Source organism: Hibiscus syriacus, unplaced genomic scaffold, assembly GCF_006381635.1.
Source record: "Hibiscus syriacus cultivar Baekdansim isolate YM2019G1 unplaced genomic scaffold, ASM638163v2 tig00113156_pilon, whole genome shotgun sequence".
In the NCBI taxonomy this organism is placed as follows: domain Eukaryota; kingdom Viridiplantae; phylum Streptophyta; class Magnoliopsida; order Malvales; family Malvaceae; genus Hibiscus; species Hibiscus syriacus.
In genome coordinates this window covers 1-20,076 of record NW_024063446.1, presented here as the reverse complement: position 1 = coordinate 20,076, position 20,076 = coordinate 1, and the positions used below count along the sequence as shown (strand labels likewise).

Sequence of the window (20,076 nt, the reverse complement as noted above, 5' to 3'; positions counted from 1 at the left end):
TATTTATTATCAATAAAAAATTTAAATCCAAAAGTAGAGTTAGTGTGATAATATCGTATTCTTTAAGATATATGAGAAATGTGATAAGATATAGTTTTAATATAATGGTCTGATTTATTTATTTTTTGAATAACAAATATGAATCGATTATTTCAAAGAATCGTTATGAGACGAATTATTTTATCTAATTTATATTATTTATTATACAATGATAGATCTAAAAATATTTTTTAGAATAAGTACACATGAGTTAGTAGCAGAAGAATTTTTTAATGGGTGCGTACAATTAAAATTTCAGGATGAATATCATCAGTAAAATGATTATTCATTGTCAAATAATTATAACTCTTTAGAACATATACTATTACTTGTCAGCATCTTAAATTAATTAAAAAATGAGTATTAATCAAATTAAATTTTTGAACATTTCGATTTTAATCATCCAATTTTTTTTTGTCAATCTTGATTAATTAGATGTGATATTATATGTTCTAAAAACTCTAAATTATTTAGTAATAAACATTCAAATATGTTACAGTCATCGTTGTTCGAATCCGATACCTCAAATAATTTATAATGTATAGCCATAATAAAATTTAAACCAATGTAAAGTCGTACTGAAATAACAAAGAGGTGGTAAATGGGGAAGCTTCGGCGTTGGTCACTTTGTTATTGTGAACTTTCATCGTTGTATATGAATTATCGAATCTCGTGACATTGTTTCATGCCCCCGAAACGCAAAATAGTATCTAGGGAAAATTATGTATTTAATACCTTAATTATAAGTTTTGATCTGTTTTAGTACTTAAACTTCATTTTGTTTTCAAAATCATGCCTAAACTTTAGTTTTGTTTCATTTTAGAACTCACCGTTACAAACTTAATGCATTTAGTGCCTAAACTATCAGTCTTGGTCTGTTTTAATACTTAAACTTTTTTTTTCTTTCAAAACTTAACTTTTAAATTTTGAACGGGGTACTAAAATGAGACATAAACTAAAATTTTTATGATGAGGTTCTAAATGAAACAAAAACTAAATTTTTGGTATGATTGTTTAAAAAAATAAAAATTTAGGTACTAAAACAAACTAAAATTAATAGTATAAGTACTAAATATAATTTACCATAATATTTGTTACTTTGTAGCTTTATAAAAAAATATAATAAATTGCACCAACCAAAAGACTCTAATGGTATAAAAAAATCATTTATTCCTTGAAGTCTCGAGTTCGAACATAAAAAATGTGTGAGATTTTAACGTTAAATGATCGAAAGTTATATTCAAATAGATATTGTATTGCATTTATCGTAAACTAATAAAAGAAAGAGTAATTTTTGATCGTAAAACGTGTGGACTACCCTTGTTTTTGTTGTTTCTCGATCGGCTGTTTCTATATTGACTCGGACAAACAATTTTTTTTTTATCAAAACAATATGTATTCAAATTCTACGTTAATCCAGAATATTGTTAATCTACCTAAGAAGGTGCTTTAATTAATTAATTAATTAATTAATTACTGTAGTCCACGCCACGATAAGTGATAGCCTCAAATCTTGCTATATTATTTGATGATTTCACATACAGGTTTATATTAAAATCTTAAATTACAAATTAAATAAAAATTTAAATTTACTTAAAATAATTATGATATTTGAAAAACTTATATAAATCTCTATGGGATTGATTCTTTCCCATTAGCATCTTCTATTCCTCTCGTTCACTGTTGTTATATTCTGAGTCATAAAAAGTAGCCAAAATATGAAGAAATGAGAATCAAGGTTGTTCTTGAGCTTATTACCATCGTTTTCGTTCTTGATTGAATCTTCATCATCGTCTCCAAGCTGCTCATTTAATATAATGGCCGTTCAAGCTCAATACCCTTCAAATGTCATTTTAAACAGGTTCATCCTGGTCTGTCATGTCTCTTTCTTTGTTTGCTTATCATTTCTGAGCCAGTCAGTGTTCTTGTATTTGCAGAAATGGAGGAGAGGAGAATGAGTGCCCATTGCAGACGCAAGCAGGAGGAGTTTCTCTTGATCAATCCCATATGTTTTTCAACAACGATTCCGGATATAATAATCAACGGAGAAGAGGGAGAGAAGTTGCGATGGCGGCGATAACTGCGACGCCGATGAATTCGTATTCTTTGCAGACTCAGTTGATCGACGTTTCTCAGCTACCCCAGCCGAATGTAGTATCCACCGGCCTCCGTTTATCTTTTGACGACCGGCAACAAAAATTGCAGAAAATTGTGCCTATGGCGTCTGATGAATTGGTTACCCAGATCAAACGACAGAGAGATGAATTAGACTATTTTCTTCAATCCCAGGTACTGGTTCTCTCTCAAATTGGGTTTTGGTTCAATTTTTTATTCTGGGAAATGTGAAGTTGTAATTTGGTTTGGCTGTTTTCGTTAGGGGGAAGAATTACGACGTACTTTAGCGGAAAAAAGGCAGAGACACTACCGTGCACTACTGGAGGCGGCGGAAGAATCGGCGGTGAGGAGTTTAAGAGAGAAGGAAGCGGAAGTGGAGAAGGCAAAGAGGCTGAACGTGGAGTTAGAGGCACGGGCGGCGCAGCTCAGCGTGGACTCACAGGTTTGGCAGACGAAAGCCAGGACACAGGAGGTGACAGCGGCTTCCTTACAAGAAAAGCTCCAACAGGCTATAATGAGCGGTGGAGGAGCTGCTGTTACACGGGATAGCATGAGAGGAGAGGAAGGGCGAAAGTGCGCCGGCGGAGGATTGCAGACGCAGGTGGACGACGAAGAGTCGGCTTACGTGGACCCGGAAAGAGTGGCCGCTTCGGGTCCGCTGTGCAAGGCTTGTTGGATGCGCGTCGCGGCGGTGGTGTTGCTGCCGTGCCGGCATTTTTGCTTATGTACGGAGTGTGACCGACTGGCTCAAGCCTGCCCGATTTGCCTCACTGTCACGCGTTCTAGCGTCGAGGTTTTTCTTTCTTGAAGACAGGTTAAAAAATGAAAATTACAAGTTTTATCACTGAACTTTACTCTTTATCCTATTTTTCTCACTAAACTTTATTAGTTTTTAATTTACTCACTGAACTTAATACATTAGATACTTTTGGTCATTGAATTTGACTCTTTCTCCTATTTTGGTTACTCCATTGTTTAAAGTTAAGGACATTAAAAAAAATCCATTTTAAAAAAAATTAACGATGGAGTGATTAAAAAATCTAATGTATTAAATTTAATGAGAAAATTTAAAAAAATTAAAGTATAATAAATCAATACGAGAGAGAGAGAAGTTTACCCTTTCTCTTAATTTTACTTTTATTATGGTTGTTTTACTCCAGAGCCGGAAGATTTTACCCTTTCTCTTAATTTTACTTTTACTTGGTTCTCCCTCTTGGAGGTAATGTACATGGTCACTTGGGCGGTGACATTGTTTTTCATCTCCTTTCTTTTATTTAATTAATAATATAAACATTCTTTTATTTGATAAATCAATTGATTTTATTTATCTTTTATCATTTTACTTTTGGAATGGTAAATCGGATGGTAGAATAATTAAATTCCATAAATTAAAATATCACATAAACTACATTTTCTATGTTTGAAGAGTACAAAGATTTAGGACCAGATTGAAATAAAAATTCAAATGTAACGTAACTCTCTCTATATTTACCAAGTTCCCCATTAACCATCTTCTATTCTTCTTAATATATCATAATAAACCTTTCCGAAATCTTCAATTAAGCATAAAATAGGGTTTATATGTATAATTATAGATTATAGATGATAAGATCAAGTTTTATATATAGTTATATATTACAACAATATTTTATTTACAATATTCGCCAAATTAAATTAAACACAGTTAATTTTAGTCACCAAAGCACAAATCTTTTCCCTATTAAAAAAAACTACTCGTCGGGTTTCTTCTTCACCCCTCTCATCTTCTAGTTGATTCCTCTTTCGGTTTCCTTCGATCGCCATAGCCATGGAAGCCGGATGTTCAGGCAGAAGGCGTTGCCGATCCCATAAGCTGCGAAATGGGTTTTTCTCCAGATTTCTTTGTTACACAAGGAACAGCAGTGGTGATGAAGATCGCATAAGCCCCAAGAAGAGTCTGTCTTCTACTTCTTCTTCTTCGGTTTCTTTAAGGTCGTACGATCGTGGCGGATCCGAAGAACGCCAACCCCATTTCTTGGAAGCTTGTTTCCTCTGCAAGGAGCCTCTCAGGTGGAACACAGATATATTCATGTATAGGTTCGTGTCGTGTTTTAACGTGTCTTGTTTGAGCTTCTTATCGTTCTGGTAATATAAAGGGTGTCGTCTTCTTCGAGATGTTTTTTTTAATGTGCAGAGGGGACACGCCGTTTTGTAGTGAAGAATGCAGATACAAACAGATAGTGATTGATGAGGTTAATGAGAAGAGATTGAAGCTTTCTGCAACACCAAAAGCTTTGCGTACAGGCACTGCGGTTGCTGCCTGAGATCGATCACCTTATGATAATCATATACAAATGGTGGAAATCCATGGAGGAAAGAAGAGGGAGGAAGAAGAAGGAAAAATAACACAATTTTCCAATTTTTTATTCAGTTTTAACTGTAAAATATCATGTATTGATTTTATTTTGTTTCACCTTAAGATCCTCGTAATAGTTCTCAGATTTGTTTTCATGATTCAATTTCGTCAAGTTATATGTATCATATTTGTCTTTTTTTTCTTAATGAATTTAAAGTACATCGACTCCCGAGGACCGAATCCTTACATCGGGTTCATAAGAGAGAAGAATGCTGAGAAATTGAAGGAGGCTGCTCTTGCACAGAAGATTTGTCCTGAGTCCATGAACAAGAAGTATACATATAAACACATGGAGTTTCAACGCATTATATACAAAGAAAACCATAAATAAAGAAGGAAGAAAACAACAGTCCATTATGTTATATACACTCATGCAAAATTAGCAGCAGCAGATGGGTAGAAACAAAATAAAACGATTGAATCTCCAAAAACTTATGGAGATTTCCTTCAAGATTGAATCAGTAGAATTCATCTTTTCTATGTATGCAATCAGTAGAGCACTAGCAGGAAGATAAGATTTGCAATAAAATCTTTCAACTTTAAAACAAAAATTACCCATTTAGCAATTTCAGTGCATGGTGAGACCAAATTTCTGTACAAGATTTTGCATATTAGCAACAATGGCCAAACTATTACTAAGAGATTCTTTAAAGGTTCGAGCTTGGGATTTGATTTCTTCACCAGCCGTCCATCCGGTCTCTTCCAGCCCATCATTACACGTGTCCTGATCGGTCATAGCAGAACTGATCCAAGTCTGGATATCACTGATCTTCTCCATGGTCAACTGAGATTTCATTGCAGAGACTGAGTCGTTGAGTCGATTGATGGCGTCATCGAACAGGGTCAAGCAGTCTTTCAAAGCGGGCTGAGAGTGGAGATCGTTGAGGGAGCTGAACGAGGAAGAGAGATTCGAGAGATGGGTGATGGACACTCGGAGGGAGAGGTGGAGGAAGGCTTCTGGGTCGGGGCTTTTGGAGGCGTTGAGAGGAGAAAGAGCGGCGAAGCACGACTCGGGGTAGCGGGTCACGTTGCAGATGGTGCTGATTGAGTCAGCTGAGCCGGTGGGGTTTTTGTCTTCCAGCTTCGAAGCAGCAAGGGTCCAGGCGGTGACAAAAGTGAAGATGAGAACAGCAGAGACGATGATGATGACGGCGGTTGAGGAACGCCGTGGGGAGGTTTTTGGGTGAGGGTATTGATGTTCGAGGTGGCTTTGACTTATTTTCTCATAGCCTTTCAAGTGGTTAACGGAAGCCATTGTTGAGCTTCGTCTTCTTCTCGGGGGTTTTCAAGACGGTGGATTGGAGGATAAGTTTTGCAATGTTCTTTATTCTTGCGTTTACTTTTCTATAGTTTAGCAGGCAGCACCTGTGGGGTTTTTTTAGGGCGGTGGATATAGACTATACCTATAATAATATATTTGAGATAAACTTAATAAAATGATTAATTATAAAATAAGTAACTAAATTATATCACGTTAAATTATTATTTGAATGATTTTAGTACATAATGTTAAAAATATTATTATTTTTTGTGTTAGGACCGTTAATGGCATTAATTTCTTTCGTTATATTACACATGTCTCATTCTTATAATTTTAAAAATTTTATTTAAAATTAAAAACTTATATATATATTGAAATAACCTATAAACTTTGAAAACATTTATTTTAACCCCTAAACTCATGACAATCGTCGCTTTTGCCATTAACGAAGCTCCACCCGACCTTACATCCCCCGACAATCAAAACCCTTATAAAATCATGACCAATCAACGATGAATCAAAGTTTTATACCTTACGAACCCTAGGATAAAAATCGTTATTCCGACAGTCAATCAGTGGAAACTACGTCGACGTATGAACAGGAGGATAACAGAGATCACGTCGAGGGCGACGGTCATGACCAAAAAGGATAACGGTGATGGTTTAAGGTTAAAATTAAGAGATTTTAGGATTTTTTTGTAATTTAAAAGAAATTACGATTCTTTTATAAATATAATAACTTTTTAAATTTTTTAAAAACAAAATTATCAAATTACGACACATGTAACTTGACGGAGAAATTATTGTCATTGATGGTCCGAGCACCTAAAGTTAGGGGTGTTCAAAAAAAACCCGAAACCGCTACCGTTAAACGATTATAACCTTTATATTTAACAATTAATTAACTGAACCGTTAATACTAAACAATTTCGGTTAACCAAACCGCTAAAAATGATGGTTAATGATTAAGATTACGATTAGAAATTTTGATAAACAGTTAATTGTTCTTATCCGTTAATAAATTAAATTTATAATTATATTTCTAATTTATTATATTTTTACACAAATAACTTGATATAAGTTTCTATTATTTATAATTTTTATATATTATTTATAATTTTTATATATTTTTTTATTTTTTATTTATTTGAAAATATGGAAACATACTTACACTAAGTACTAAGATTTTAAGAAATGTACATACTTACACTGGTATAAGTACGTGTTAAGTGTTATATTTTTTTGTAGTATGAATTATGAAAAAAAATTGACAAATAATTGTAATAGGTGGCTAACCTCTAACCGATCCATTAATAACGATTAACTGTTAGCAGTTAACCGATTCTTAATGGTTAAGTTATGATTAAAAAAATCTCATAAATGTTATAATAGTTAACCGACCGTTTAGACTAAATGGTACGGTTAACCGTTCATGAACAACATACCTAAAGTGGTAATATTTATAACATTAGACACCAAAATCATTAAAAAAAACAATTCAGATACCTATTCGTGAAAAACACTGTAGTTTAACAATTATTTTATAAGTAAACCTTAATCAAATTTGATTAGTATTATTCAATTATCTAAAACCTAAATTCTATCATTTAGATTAGCATCATAATGCAGGATACTTCAAAACTCATACTATTAATCTGGGACAACAAATTAATAATGTCTAACAATATTATTATTAATCCAGAACCACCGAGACATTACTTTCTACATCCTAACAGCCCCCGTCACTTACTCTTCATCTTCTTCGTCTCCATCTCCGCCGGTAGCCTTCTTGGCGGCAGCCCTCTGGTTCCTTCTCTTCACTCTTCCGGGACGTCCGATGCCAAAGGGACTAGTGAGGGAGAAATCGATGTGCTTTTGCGAATCAACCCTCACCATAAATGAGGGAATGTTGACTACCTGCCTTCCAACCCTGTAAGATCAGGGGAAATCGAGCCGAATTTCGATCAGCAAATGATGGATACAAACAGAAATAGAATTGAATCGAAACATACGTAAAATGGCGTTTACGTACCACCTATATCTAATGATCTAACAATGATCAAGCGAGCATAATTTATGTATCTAGACATGAAACATGCTGGAGAAAAGTCGAAATAGTAGTCCTACGAAACTGTCAGCGAAAAAAGGTTCGACATGGCCACCTGATATGCCTTTGCCTGATGAGCACTCGTGCATGGTGGATGGATTTGGCCAATACATAATCGAGCTTGTTCTGGCTCTAGTCGAGGAGTCCATACCGATTCATCCTACGAAGGAGGGCCTCGCCCTCGAAGATCCGACGCGGGTTCTTCTCGTCGAGGGTCAGGAGATCCCTAGCAGCATTTCTGATGCGGCTCAATGCATACTGAACTCTCCAAAGCTCCCTATTGCATCGCAGCCCGTACTCTCCAACCCGCCTCAGCTCGGCATCCAATCGGTCCTTCTCGTAAGGACGACGAGGCTTCTTAAATGTCTTCCCATCTGTTACCATTCACGGCATCACAGAGAGAAACAAATCATAATCCAAAAAACAACCATTTAGCAAATCGATCAAAACCAATTCAGCTGAAAGCACCCAATTTCATTAGAACAATGACGACCCAAGAAACCCTAGATCCTCTCCTCCATTCAACCCTCCATTAACCGTGCAAATGTAACTAAAATCACAAACTAAAAGAAACCGAGCTTCTCTTCTTCCAAAGCAAGAAAAACCAACAAAGAATTAACCCCAAAAAAGTGGTGGGGATAAGGACAAGATCTATGAAAAATACCCAAAGCATATCAAAGCTCAAACAAATGCTTGTTAAATAAAGGAGAAGAAAAAGCTTACAATTGCGGTAAAAGGAGACGTGAACCATGGTTTTTGAGCAGAGGCCCCGTTTCTCTTTAACGCTGTGGCGCCGCTAATTGCATCTAACAAAGGGTAGAAATGATCTTATAAGGCAACCCTAAACGAAGGGATTTACTTAAATTGGTCTATTTTCTCTTTAGGCCCAAATCAAAAACAAAGAGTTCAATAAACCCATTTTCCCCCTCGTGGAAGTATTCATATCCAAATCTCAATGAATTTCTTTTGATTGTGAAATGTTTTTGTTGGACTTGAAAAAAAAACATAAATTAATTATTTAATTATTTTATAAATGCATAGTTAATTGTGATGGTACCTTCATTGATCCGGTAAAAATTAAAATTAAATTGAATTCATCCAATAAACTTACAAAACATGCTATTAGCGCATATCCTAGGATAGGCATGGTACCCGAACCCGATAGGATCACTCAACCCAATCGAATCAGGTTTTTTTAAAAAAAAAGAAAAATTAAAGTTCGAGTAATTTTTTAAAAAAGGTGATGTTCAAATCAGGTCAAATTCGAATTTAAAGTGAAAAATACCCTACTCGACCCAAAAAAATATAATTTTACTTTATATGTTTAGAGATAATTACAATAATACCGCTCTATATTTTATTTTTTCAATTAAATCTCTTTTTTTATTGAATAAAAATAATATTTTATTATTATTTCGAGTCAGATCCGGATTTTATCTCAAAAAGTCAAGTCGAGTGAAGGGTATAGATTTCTCGTGTCGGGTTAGATTGAAGGGGTAAAATTTTTATATCGGGTCAGGTTGGCCGAAACTCGGCCCGTGCCTATCTCTAATTTCACCCACTACAAGAAAAAATGTACAAGCTTGGCTTGGGTTTTCTATCATCAAAGTTTTGTCACTCATTCCTAATGGCTGATTACACCCCAAGAAGTTTAGAAGGCCATGTATCCGCAAGGGTCGGATATCGAGCATGTAGTTTCTGGATAATGGAGTTCGGTTTAGAGGCAGCTTGTGTCTCCGGATCGAGCATAGGATATCTCTGGATGTCGGGACTCAGGGGAACGACGAGGAGAGTCGATGGTTGTTGCAGAGCAGGTTCGACAGCAAGCAAATCGGGATGATTTTCGTGAAAGTGCAAGGACAATTGGGCTTGCTGAAAGTTGGGTGGAGGATCGCTCCGGTCGGATTGAGCCGCCTTTTTCCCTATATCACTTCGCAGCTCCTGGATTTGAGTTTCTAGGGTTGAATTCTCCTCCTCCAGCTCATTCTTCTCAACGTTCACCTCTCTGACGTATATTCAAAAACATGGATGCAAGGATATCCAGCATTCATTCCCGAGAGGGATTAACCAAAATTAACAAAGACATGATCAGGAGTATTACATAGTGAGATTCGGATAACAAAGAAGAATTTTCCTTTTTGAGGGACTCGATTAGGAAGAATAAGTCCTTTAACAGTCGAGTTGCTTCGCACAGAATAGAGGCCTTCCCATTGTTCGGTTGATTCGGATCTGCACAAAGAATTTTCCCAAATTCAGATATACCATCATCTATGAACACAAAAAAGAACCAACTTTGCAAACAGAAACCGAATACGATCATAACCGAGAATTATTTCTACAATACCGTCAAAACAAGTTCTAGTAGGTCTTAAAGATCGAATGATCGATAAAATGGACTTAGGACATTACCGAGAGCATTCGCCAAGTCAAGGAAGAGCTCGTTCAAATGCTCACGCTTGAGCTTCTCCCTCTCAGCCTTGTGAATTGTTTAAGGAGCCTTTCCCTTGGTCTTCCAAGTACAAGACCTGCATCACAAAAAACAGTGTTCAGGCAAGCCAAACTCGCAGCATATTTTCATTGGCACTTCTGAATATGCCTAAATGCACGTTAGCTAAAATCCCATTCCTAGTAACTAAGTCACTAAGACTCGAATTCAAGAGTAACGAGCGTACGGATACTACTTCGACACCAACATATCCATATTCCAATGTTCACCATGGTGGATGATATTTCCTATATCAGACAAGGATTCGAAAAAACGAAGAATCAGAGCAACATATCCTATATGCTGTTATGCACAACAATTACTAAACATTAGCTATCCGAAAGGCTCGAAAATCTTTGAATCTGAAAACTCCAAAGAGTTAAGGCTTAGCCCCGGAACTCATATTTATCAAATTTTCCTATGTATCTAGAGATCATTGGAGGACATATCCCGATACACAGGTGCCGATACTACAGAGAAACATAACCCATGAAATGAATTCAGACACAAACCAGGAAATTACAGAACAGAAAAGGTAACTAAGGTTGTGCTTCCTAAGAAGTTTCAAACACTAACCTGCCAACAGATGTCTTCAATGCTGCATTTGTCTGCGCAACCAATGGAGCTGGAATCTCAGAACCCATGTTTTATCAGCAAATATTTACCTAAAAGCACCAAGAAATTAACAAATTCGAAATCAATTAATCAAAAAAGGGTTTCCTTGATTATCACAACAATAATAACAAACAGGGATTCCATCAAAAAATACTGGAGTTTTGGATCAAACAAACAAATAAGATTCAGACAATGAAAGGGAAACTTCAAAATCATGAAATTACAACCCAAATCAAAACCAAAGGCACATCAAAGCCCAGTTCAAGAGAAGATAAAGATTGTGGAACAGCCTTTGAACAATAGAAACGCGTGGATTTAGCAGTCCGACTGGGCCTAATTGCATGTACTTTATATAATTTAGGCTATGACCCAAAGCCTCGAGCATTGAAGTGTTCCAGCATTTGGGCCACATACTTCTTTGTTAGTTATGGTTTTGAACTTAAATTTTCGGTCCAAATCAATACTTACCATAAATGAGTTATTTCAATCATGAATTTAAATTTAGATATTAATTCGAACTAAAAATTAAATTTAAATACTTAATTGAAAAAAAAAAACAAATCACAGCTTGAAGCAAAGTTAATGTACCAAAATATATATTTACCCTAATATACTATCGGTGCGGAGCTACAGTTTGGTTAAGTGGACACATATCTAATCTAAAATCCAATTTTTTTTATTAATTACTTATTTTAGTAATAGTGTTCATCCTGAAATGTGAATTTTCTTCGATTAGTTACATATTTTACAGACAGTTTATACCCTAAAATTTTATTTGTACTCATTATATTTTAAAATTTTATGTTATTAACATATGTGTTCCCACTATAAAATTTATTTTTTAGATCCGCTACAGTATATTATACGATTCGATATTGATTTTGTTGGCAACGGGCAGCAAACAAACATTACACATGCAATTGCGAACTCAAATAACTAAGCTTTCACTGTTTGCCACCTTCCACTTTTGATTGCTACTTTATATCACGTGAGATGTCTTTCATTTTTTGGTAAAGCACATAATTGGTCCCCTGACTATCTAATATTGTTTTATTAAGTCCACTAACTATTAAAAGTTACAAAATGGTCGTCAGTCAACATGACTATCATATTTCATTCAGCATGTTAACGTCCAAAACGAAAAATGACGAGTTTAGAATATAATGAATAGTCGAGTGACCATTTTGTAACTTTTAATAGTCAAGTGACTCAACAAAACAACTCTCTATAGTCGAGGGACCATTTTATAACTTTTACTAGTCAAGAGACTCATTAAAGTAATATCCTATAGTCAGGGATTATTTGTGTACTTTACCTTTTTCTATATATTTTTATTTTAAAGATAGATTCTTAAGAATTTAAGTCAACAAGTATTTTTTAAGATATAAAGACATATTTTTGACAATTATTTTTAAAAAATCGTAATCTCAAAATTTATTCATGTATTATGTTAACATATAAAAAAATGGAGCAATTTGTAAAAGGTTATTGAAAAATATATAATTTTAAAAATAATTACGTCGTAATTATGCAATTGAAAGATGGACTTCGTCCCATAAAATTAATATATAACTTCCAAGTCCACACACTGGACGAATGGTATTATGTACCACTCTATTATAAAAAAAAAAAGAGTAGAGGGGTAAAATTCGTAAAATTGTTGAGAATTTTCCATAAATTTTACTATAGCAATGTTTGGACCGAAGAATCAATGATTAATTAATATGTTATATTATATATTTTTTACATTAACGATAAAATCAACCGAATTCAGAAGTTTTTTATATTAGTACGAGGCAAGTACAATGTAGTATTTGTTCAAAGATAACTCTCAATCATATGTTATTAAACGCTCACACAATCACACCCCTAATATTCATGGTGTTCGTACTAAAGACATCAAATAATGATAATAATTTATTTACTATTGAGTTTCTTGGTTCGTGCTCGAATTCAAAGGTTAAGTGACGCTTTATGTCCCCCGAATAAAAAGAGGAATAAATCCTAATTAGGACTAGAGGAAGGGACTAAGAGATCTTATGGGGCCTAATAAGGGCATTGAAAAATGGAATTAAGGAAACCTTATGGACCAAAATTAAAGGAATTTGTTGATTGTTATCACCCACTAAGCAAGCACAAAATGACTAATTTACAAGACCCAAAAAACCCTTACCCACTTGCTTGAGCGCTGTTGGGATACACAGGTTGAGAGGGTGTAATCATGCCACTTCAATAGATCTTGATAAGGATCCTAAATGTAATTATAAAAAACATTTTTTTATAAAATATAATATACCTTAAAAAGAATAAAAAATAAATATACCAAAACGAAATCAGGTATTTTGTGTACATAGAACTTAATTTTTTTTTTTAAATTTGAAATAATTTAAATTAAATAATTTATTTTTTAAAAAGTAAAAATATAAACAGGAATGTGGAGTCCACGTGCACCCATAATGTACCATGCAGACAAGTTTCTCTTAGATGAGGCTTTAAATTTTGACAGCATTTCCCTACACAGAAACATTTTACCCATTGGGACATTAATGCTAAATCACGTGCCTGCATTAATTGGATCCAACAATTTACATGCTACTCTCGTACCCTGTTTTATTACCATGCAGGCATGCACCAATCCTAGTTTTACACTTCAACATATATATCCCCAAACTATGACTCGTTTCAAATTAGTCCTTAAACTTTTAAACATTTCAATTTCATCCTCAAACTATGACTCTCATTTTAAGTTAGTCCTTAAACTTTTGAACATTTGAATTTCATTCCCAGGCTATGAATCTTGGTCTAAACTGGCACATAAACTTTTAGATCTTCCAATTTCATCCATGAATTCATCCAAACATGTAATCCATTCCAGCCATAGTTTAACCTATTTTTTTTCAAACATATAATAGTGTAACTTGACTAATGATTTTATTAACAAGAGTTGTGATTAGTATATACGAATAATTTAGGATAATATTAAAATATTCAAAAAGTTTGGGGACCAACTAGAAAGAAGATCTCATCTTGGGCATCGAAATTAAATTTTCAAAAGTTTGAGGACTAATTTAGAATGATAGTCATGGTTCATGGATGAAATTGAAATGTTTAAAAGTTTAAAAACTAATTTAAAATTAGGGTCATAGATTAGGGATGCATGATCAATTAACTATATATATAATTTTTTCTAATACAATTTTTAACAATTTGATCAAAATATTTCATTTTATCATTTTTTCTTAATACAAAAATAAGTGTTCAATTTATGTCTCGAAAAACATTTTAGTGCCTGAAGAATTTTTCGCTAAAAATAGGTGTCTAACATTTTTTTCGGTTATAATTTTAGGTGCCTATAATTTAATTTTTCATTTTTAATAATAAAAATATTTTTTAATTAAAATTAAAAAAAATTAATTTATTTACAAAAAATCTAACTTTTTACTAAAAATATTTTTAAAAACCTGGAAAATAAAATAAAATCTCTCATTTCAATCCCATTATCAATCGTCGCCGACCATCTCCCCACACCATCGTCATTGTTGAATAGTCATTCACCCGTCGCCACCCACCTATTGATCATCTGTCGTCTTAGACCCAAAATCCCTAAATTTAAAATCTACAATATCAAAATCTCCTATTCCTAATTTTAATTGTTTAACCCAAACGATCTTCGAACCACCATCGTCGTCATCGAATGGCTAAGTTTTGATCGAAATTGCACGGTGATTCGAATGATGGCAGAGGTGTGGCTTATGGACGTCATAATCGACCGATATCGACGAAGAATGGCGAAGGTGGCTTAAAAATCGATGAACCTTTGAACGCTTCTCTACGACAAACAATGACATGTTACAACGAAAGGTCAACTGGATTTGATCGGGACTCGATGTTGATACCGATAATGGTCACCGCCGACCAACCGTCATAGAAGGGGAAACGGGAAACATGAGAAAGGGGTTGTTTCTTTTACAAAAAAAACATTTGTATATTTTAATTTAAAAATCCTCAAAATTATCAAAGTGCCGCTTAACAGAGATATTTAACGACAATCAACATCCATGCACCTAAAAGTATAACATTGAAAACATTAGGCACCTATTATTAGCGACAAATTCTTTAGGCACTAAAACATTTTTTGATGCATAATTTGGAAACTTATTTTTTTATTTAAGCATTTTTTAATTGTCTAGAATGATTACAATGTAGTATTTATTCAAAATTATTTTTATCCACTAATAATACACACATATCCTACAAACACAACAGTTTAAATTCGATACTTCCAAAGAAAACATTACTCCGTTTTACTAACGAGGATCTAAGTTAATTTGATGAGTCTATATGTTTCATTCATTTTTTTCATATTTATGAAATTTTAAGCAAGTTAAAAATGTATAATAATTTATTTGATAGAGACAATTTTATTGATAGATGTAATATTGCTGTAAAATTTCATGTATATGAGTATAAATATATATATATATATTTAAAAAATAGACTCCACAAGTTTGATTATTTAAAATGTATATGATATATTAAAATAATTTTAAATTTTAAACCTTAAATATAATAATGTACGATATGCATGATGAATTAGACTATCAATAAAACGAGTTAGAAACTTAAAAATGGATTCAAAATTCTAATATTAATAAAAACAAGTGTGTATTTTTTTATCTTTCTTAATATATTAAATTACATTTAATAATTTATTTAAAATTAAGGGATGCATTGGCCATGGGCTGAGTGCATCCACCCCTATAAATGATATTAATAATTAATAGATTTGTTATTATCTCTTGATATCTCATATTAAAGTATTGCATATAAAGTTATACGAACATTTAATTATTGTCAAATAATCGAACGTCTTTAAATAGTTATTATTTTATATTCCGTTAGATTTCTCGATATGTATATGTATATATATATAGTTTAATAACTAAATCACGGACTTAATTGACTGATTGATTTTTTTTTAATTTATCTTAATGTATCACATATATATATATATATATAATATTTATTTATCTTTTACTTTTTTTAATCTCTTCCCTACTAATAACCCGTGGTGTAATGATTTGATTAATCTACTGATAAAGCAGGGGGTTAATTATGGCAGTAGCTTTCATTAATTTTTAATTATAGTTTGTTGAGCTTTTGCATTAATGCATAACGACAAAACCAATAAAAACAAACCACTCGTAGAAGATGTCTGCCTTTAATCATACATTAAAAAAACAACTTATTTTAATTTATATTTATGCATCGAAAAATCTTTAAATATATATATATATATATATATATATATATAAATAATGCTGAGATTAACACGAGATATTTTGAATGAGAAAGGTGTCGGTCATTCGAAGATATTTTTGTTACTTTCAAAGAAAATCACCAAAACTAAAAGAAAAAAATATTCAAAAATACAAAATAAAATAGCTCGAGACTATTTAATTTACATTTTAAGAAATTTGTATTACTGATTGCACTTCTTTAACATCATTTTAATATATTAATTATGAATTGAACGATTTAAGCGGTTAAATGAATGATCAATATTTTTAGAAGTGCTTAGCATATCATCTGTCGGGTGTTTGACCGCTTATTATAGAATAGCTTATAACACACAAAAATCAATAACATATACTAAATGCTTATTTTTTATTCATAATTTTATATAAAGTAATAGTTTATTAATTTAAATTTAGAGTCTTTTAGCTAGTTACGGTTCTTATAAAGTCAATGATAGATATCAATGATTTTTAATGACCAACAAATTATAACTTTTTGGTAAAGAGATCAAAAAATAACAAGAAATATAGATAAACTAAGGAAATAAAAACTAAGTCTATATATATTATTATTAATTATTGAAATGAAAATGTCTATGAATATCGATAATAAAATAGAGTATCATTTAAAAAAAATTAAGGGGCTGTTTGTTTACCGTTAAATGAAACTATTCAGCACGTGTTTGATTCTCACCTTTTAATGAAGACTATGTTGAATGAAACACCAAAACACTGCTGAATGATTCAGCATTAAAATACATTCTGAATCATTAAGCACCCAGTATTTTACCATAATACATATTTTTTCACATGTCTTATTAAACAATCATATCTTATAATATAATAAATCATTAAGAAGGTAAAAATGAAAATATTCATAATTCAGTTTGTACATTCAAAACAATTATCAAACAACATGTCACATTCAGAGACAATTCATACAGAGCCTTTGGATCATTCAGGTCATTAAATCATTTAGCGTTTAATCATTTTATTTTATAAACACCCCTAAGTTTGAACAATTATATTTACCAAATATATATATTCTACAGTCTTATCTGAGAAAGAGAAACGACTATTGATCAAATTCAATCATGCAGTTAAAGGAGAATGGCCTAAAAGAAACAAAAGAAAAAGAAAACAAAAAAATGAAAATGAAGAGTAGAGTTCCTTTGTCCAAAAGTAGGGTCACTCAATAACACCCACCACTTATTTCTATGGTGCCAACAAAACATTAATATATATATCATTCCGGGTAGAATCTAATTACATTATACAAATCTATTTTAATTTTATACATTTTTTAAAACTAGTAGAGGAGAAAAATTAAAAAAATAATAATAATAATAAAATATTCATTAAAAAAGTATTAATTTTAATATTTGATTTTTCTCCGTCCAATTATCCTGGAAAATCGTAAAAATTGGTCAGAAGAGAGGAAAAAGGAATTATCCATCTGTTTGTTGTCAGTGAATGAACATTGGTTTGGAAAATGAACAGAAAAACTGGGTTCCACTTGCTGACACCAACACCTGGAAACTCATAACCTTCTCTCTTTCTCTTTCCCATTTCTCTGAAATATCTTAATCATTGATGCTGTAAAAACCTTGGCATTCATGGCACAGATTTTACAGAAAATCAAAGTAAAAGCGAGGTGGGGGGGGGGGGAAGGATAATTCTTTAAGACATGCAGGGAAAAGAAAAAAAGAATGTTTTCGAACAGGAGTCTAAATTTACTGGATGTTGTTTTTAACTCACTTGATTCAAGCTCCAAAGATGTAATTCTACAGAGGATGAAATGGGGAAAAAAACAGACGATGAAGTGAAATTAATATGGTGTGAACAAGGTAAGAACAATGTTAATATTGTCTCTCTTGCTCTTCTTCTCAAACCCTAATCTCATATTAATCACACAAAAAATAATTAATTTCTTTTTCTTTTTTATCAGTGTATTGAAAACTGGAATCTTGTTTTTTTTTTAAAAAGGAAAAAAAGCAATCAAACCTCACGTGCGTTACACATCAAACTAACACAACTGATCGAAATTCGAATGAAGCAAAGATGATGATGATGATGACTGGTGGTGTAGGCTTTAGGCTGTAGCATGTTGTTATTCATTGCCGCCGCCGCCGCTGCCGTCTCCACCATGGTGTGAATGTGAGCCGCTCACTTGAGATTCGGATATGCCGGTTCCGCCGGAGACATGCCTATAAGGATTCAACCCGGCTAACATATTTAAATGTCCTTCGCTTATGCCACTACTCCCACCACTGCCGCTGCCGCCACTACTGCCTGAACCCAATTGTTGGCCAGGCAACAAGGCCATCGGAGTTGGAAAATTCATGAAATGCAACCCACTGGACATAGTTCCCCTATACAAACCACTGCTGTTAACGGAAGGAAATGGCCATATGGGATCTCCACCACCACCACTCATGACTTGATTACTGGGATTAGTTAACATCCAAAAGTTACCCGGAACCTGTGCGTGGCTCGCCGGCATCGCGCCGGTGCTCGACTGCAACAAGTAACTCCCCGTTTGATGTTGAGAACATAAATCGTGTTCGGCTCTTCTTTTCCTTCCTATACTACCTTCATCGGCTTCGGATATTTCCATGGAAGACTCTGCTTAGCTTGGAACATTGGATTCAAATTACTACTCGATTGGAAGTTAAGGAACGTCGTGGACGGTGTCGTTTCAAGTCCGATTCCGGGAAACAAGCTTCGACGTTGTTGCATCGAGAAGTTGGAGTTGAAACCCGAGGAACGAAGCTGAGAAGGGATCGACATGCTCGAACCGGAGCTACGGAGCGATATGTTGAGGGAGGTGAAGTTCGCGGGGATGGTGCCGGTGCCCGTGGCGGCGATCACGGCTGGTTCGGCTTGTTGGAGCAGCCACTCGATCGTTTCGCCATCGGATTTGTGGCCCAGCTCACGAGTGAGTTGAAAAACCCTAGCTGCACAAAGAGCCGGCATGCGGATCCTACGACCACGTCCATCTACCTTTGTGTGACGGTCTTTGGTTGAAGTACGCTTAGGGGGTGGGATTTTGGAAGGCTCCGCCGAGATCTGGTGGATCGAAGCGGAACGAGTGGCGGTGATGGGTTGATCGGCTGAGGAGGAGGAGGGAGGGAAGGGAACGGAAGGGTGGTGGAAGAGGTGGAACAAGGCTGGTTATCTTCTTCTTTCTTCTCGAGTAATTGGAACGGGAAAGTGGGACAGTGGCGGCGGCTATGATGGTGGAGTTGATGGTGGTGGTGATCATCACTTTCTCCTCCTTCCATGATAGCATGAAAGTAATAGGTTGTTTCTCCAATGGTGATGAATGATGAGTGATGGAGGAGTCTTTAGATCCAACCTTTTACTTTCTCTATTATACTGAATGTTTAAAGGAGTCTTTTGGGATTTTTCTTTCATAAAATAAAATCATTAATAAGTCAAAATTTTAATATTTGAATTATAATTCCATTGATATAATTATTATTTTGGTATATATTTGAGTATGTTTAAGGATATATATTAAGAAAGTAGGGCAAGCTTTTAGGAACACAGGTCATGAGTGGGAATCATACGGGTTAGCTTTAAAATTTCCATTTTTTTTTTCTATAATTTAAAGACCGAAATAGTTATATTTGTTTTTAATTTATATAATCATTTATTTAGAAAGACAAAAAAACAATGATTTTAGTAGTTGTGATTTTGTTAGGCATATCATATATGATGAGTTTGAATCATATCATATTTATTAATTTTAAAAGTAAA

At 33.7% G+C, this 20,076-nt stretch overlaps 3 protein-coding genes, 1 long non-coding RNA gene and 2 pseudogenes across 4 annotated transcripts; 2 read left to right on the top strand and 4 right to left on the bottom strand.

The window, feature by feature from the left end:
- Nucleotides 1-1,841: 1,841 nt before the first annotated feature.
- LOC120185975 (BOI-related E3 ubiquitin-protein ligase 1-like) lies at nucleotides 1,842-2,963 on the top strand. The gene is made up of 3 exons (XM_039190038.1): nucleotides 1,842-1,900; nucleotides 1,977-2,328; nucleotides 2,417-2,963. The coding sequence occupies exons 1-3, from the start codon at nucleotides 1,857-1,859 to the stop codon at nucleotides 2,960-2,962; spliced, it is 942 nt and encodes a 313-aa protein (XP_039045969.1). The 5' UTR covers nucleotides 1,842-1,856; the 3' UTR covers nucleotide 2,963.
- Nucleotides 2,964-3,908: 945 nt separating this feature from the next.
- LOC120185977 (FCS-Like Zinc finger 3-like) lies at nucleotides 3,909-4,669 on the top strand. Its single transcript, XM_039190040.1, has 2 exons — nucleotides 3,909-4,230; nucleotides 4,328-4,669. The coding sequence occupies exons 1-2, from the start codon at nucleotides 3,962-3,964 to the stop codon at nucleotides 4,455-4,457; spliced, it is 399 nt and encodes a 132-aa protein (XP_039045971.1). The 5' UTR covers nucleotides 3,909-3,961; the 3' UTR covers nucleotides 4,458-4,669.
- A 321-nt stretch (nucleotides 4,670-4,990) lies between these two features.
- On the bottom strand, nucleotides 4,991-5,927 carry LOC120185976 (pectinesterase 3-like). Its single transcript, XM_039190039.1, has one exon. It carries the CDS (start codon nucleotides 5,802-5,804, stop codon nucleotides 5,118-5,120), a length of 687 nt encoding a protein of 228 aa, XP_039045970.1. The 5' UTR covers nucleotides 5,805-5,927; the 3' UTR covers nucleotides 4,991-5,117.
- A 1,564-nt stretch (nucleotides 5,928-7,491) lies between these two features.
- On the bottom strand, nucleotides 7,492-8,757 carry LOC120185982 (annotated as a pseudogene).
- Nucleotides 8,758-9,809: 1,052 nt separating this feature from the next.
- Nucleotides 9,810-10,465, bottom strand: LOC120186009. Its single transcript, XR_005522172.1, has 3 exons — nucleotides 10,327-10,465; nucleotides 10,019-10,146; nucleotides 9,810-9,918 (listed from the first exon to the last, which is right to left on the bottom strand). It is a non-coding gene; the product is annotated as an uncharacterized LOC120186009 (long non-coding RNA).
- A 7,727-nt stretch (nucleotides 10,466-18,192) lies between these two features.
- On the bottom strand, nucleotides 18,193-19,724 carry LOC120186030 (annotated as a pseudogene).
- Between the last annotated feature and the right edge of the window lie 352 nt (nucleotides 19,725-20,076).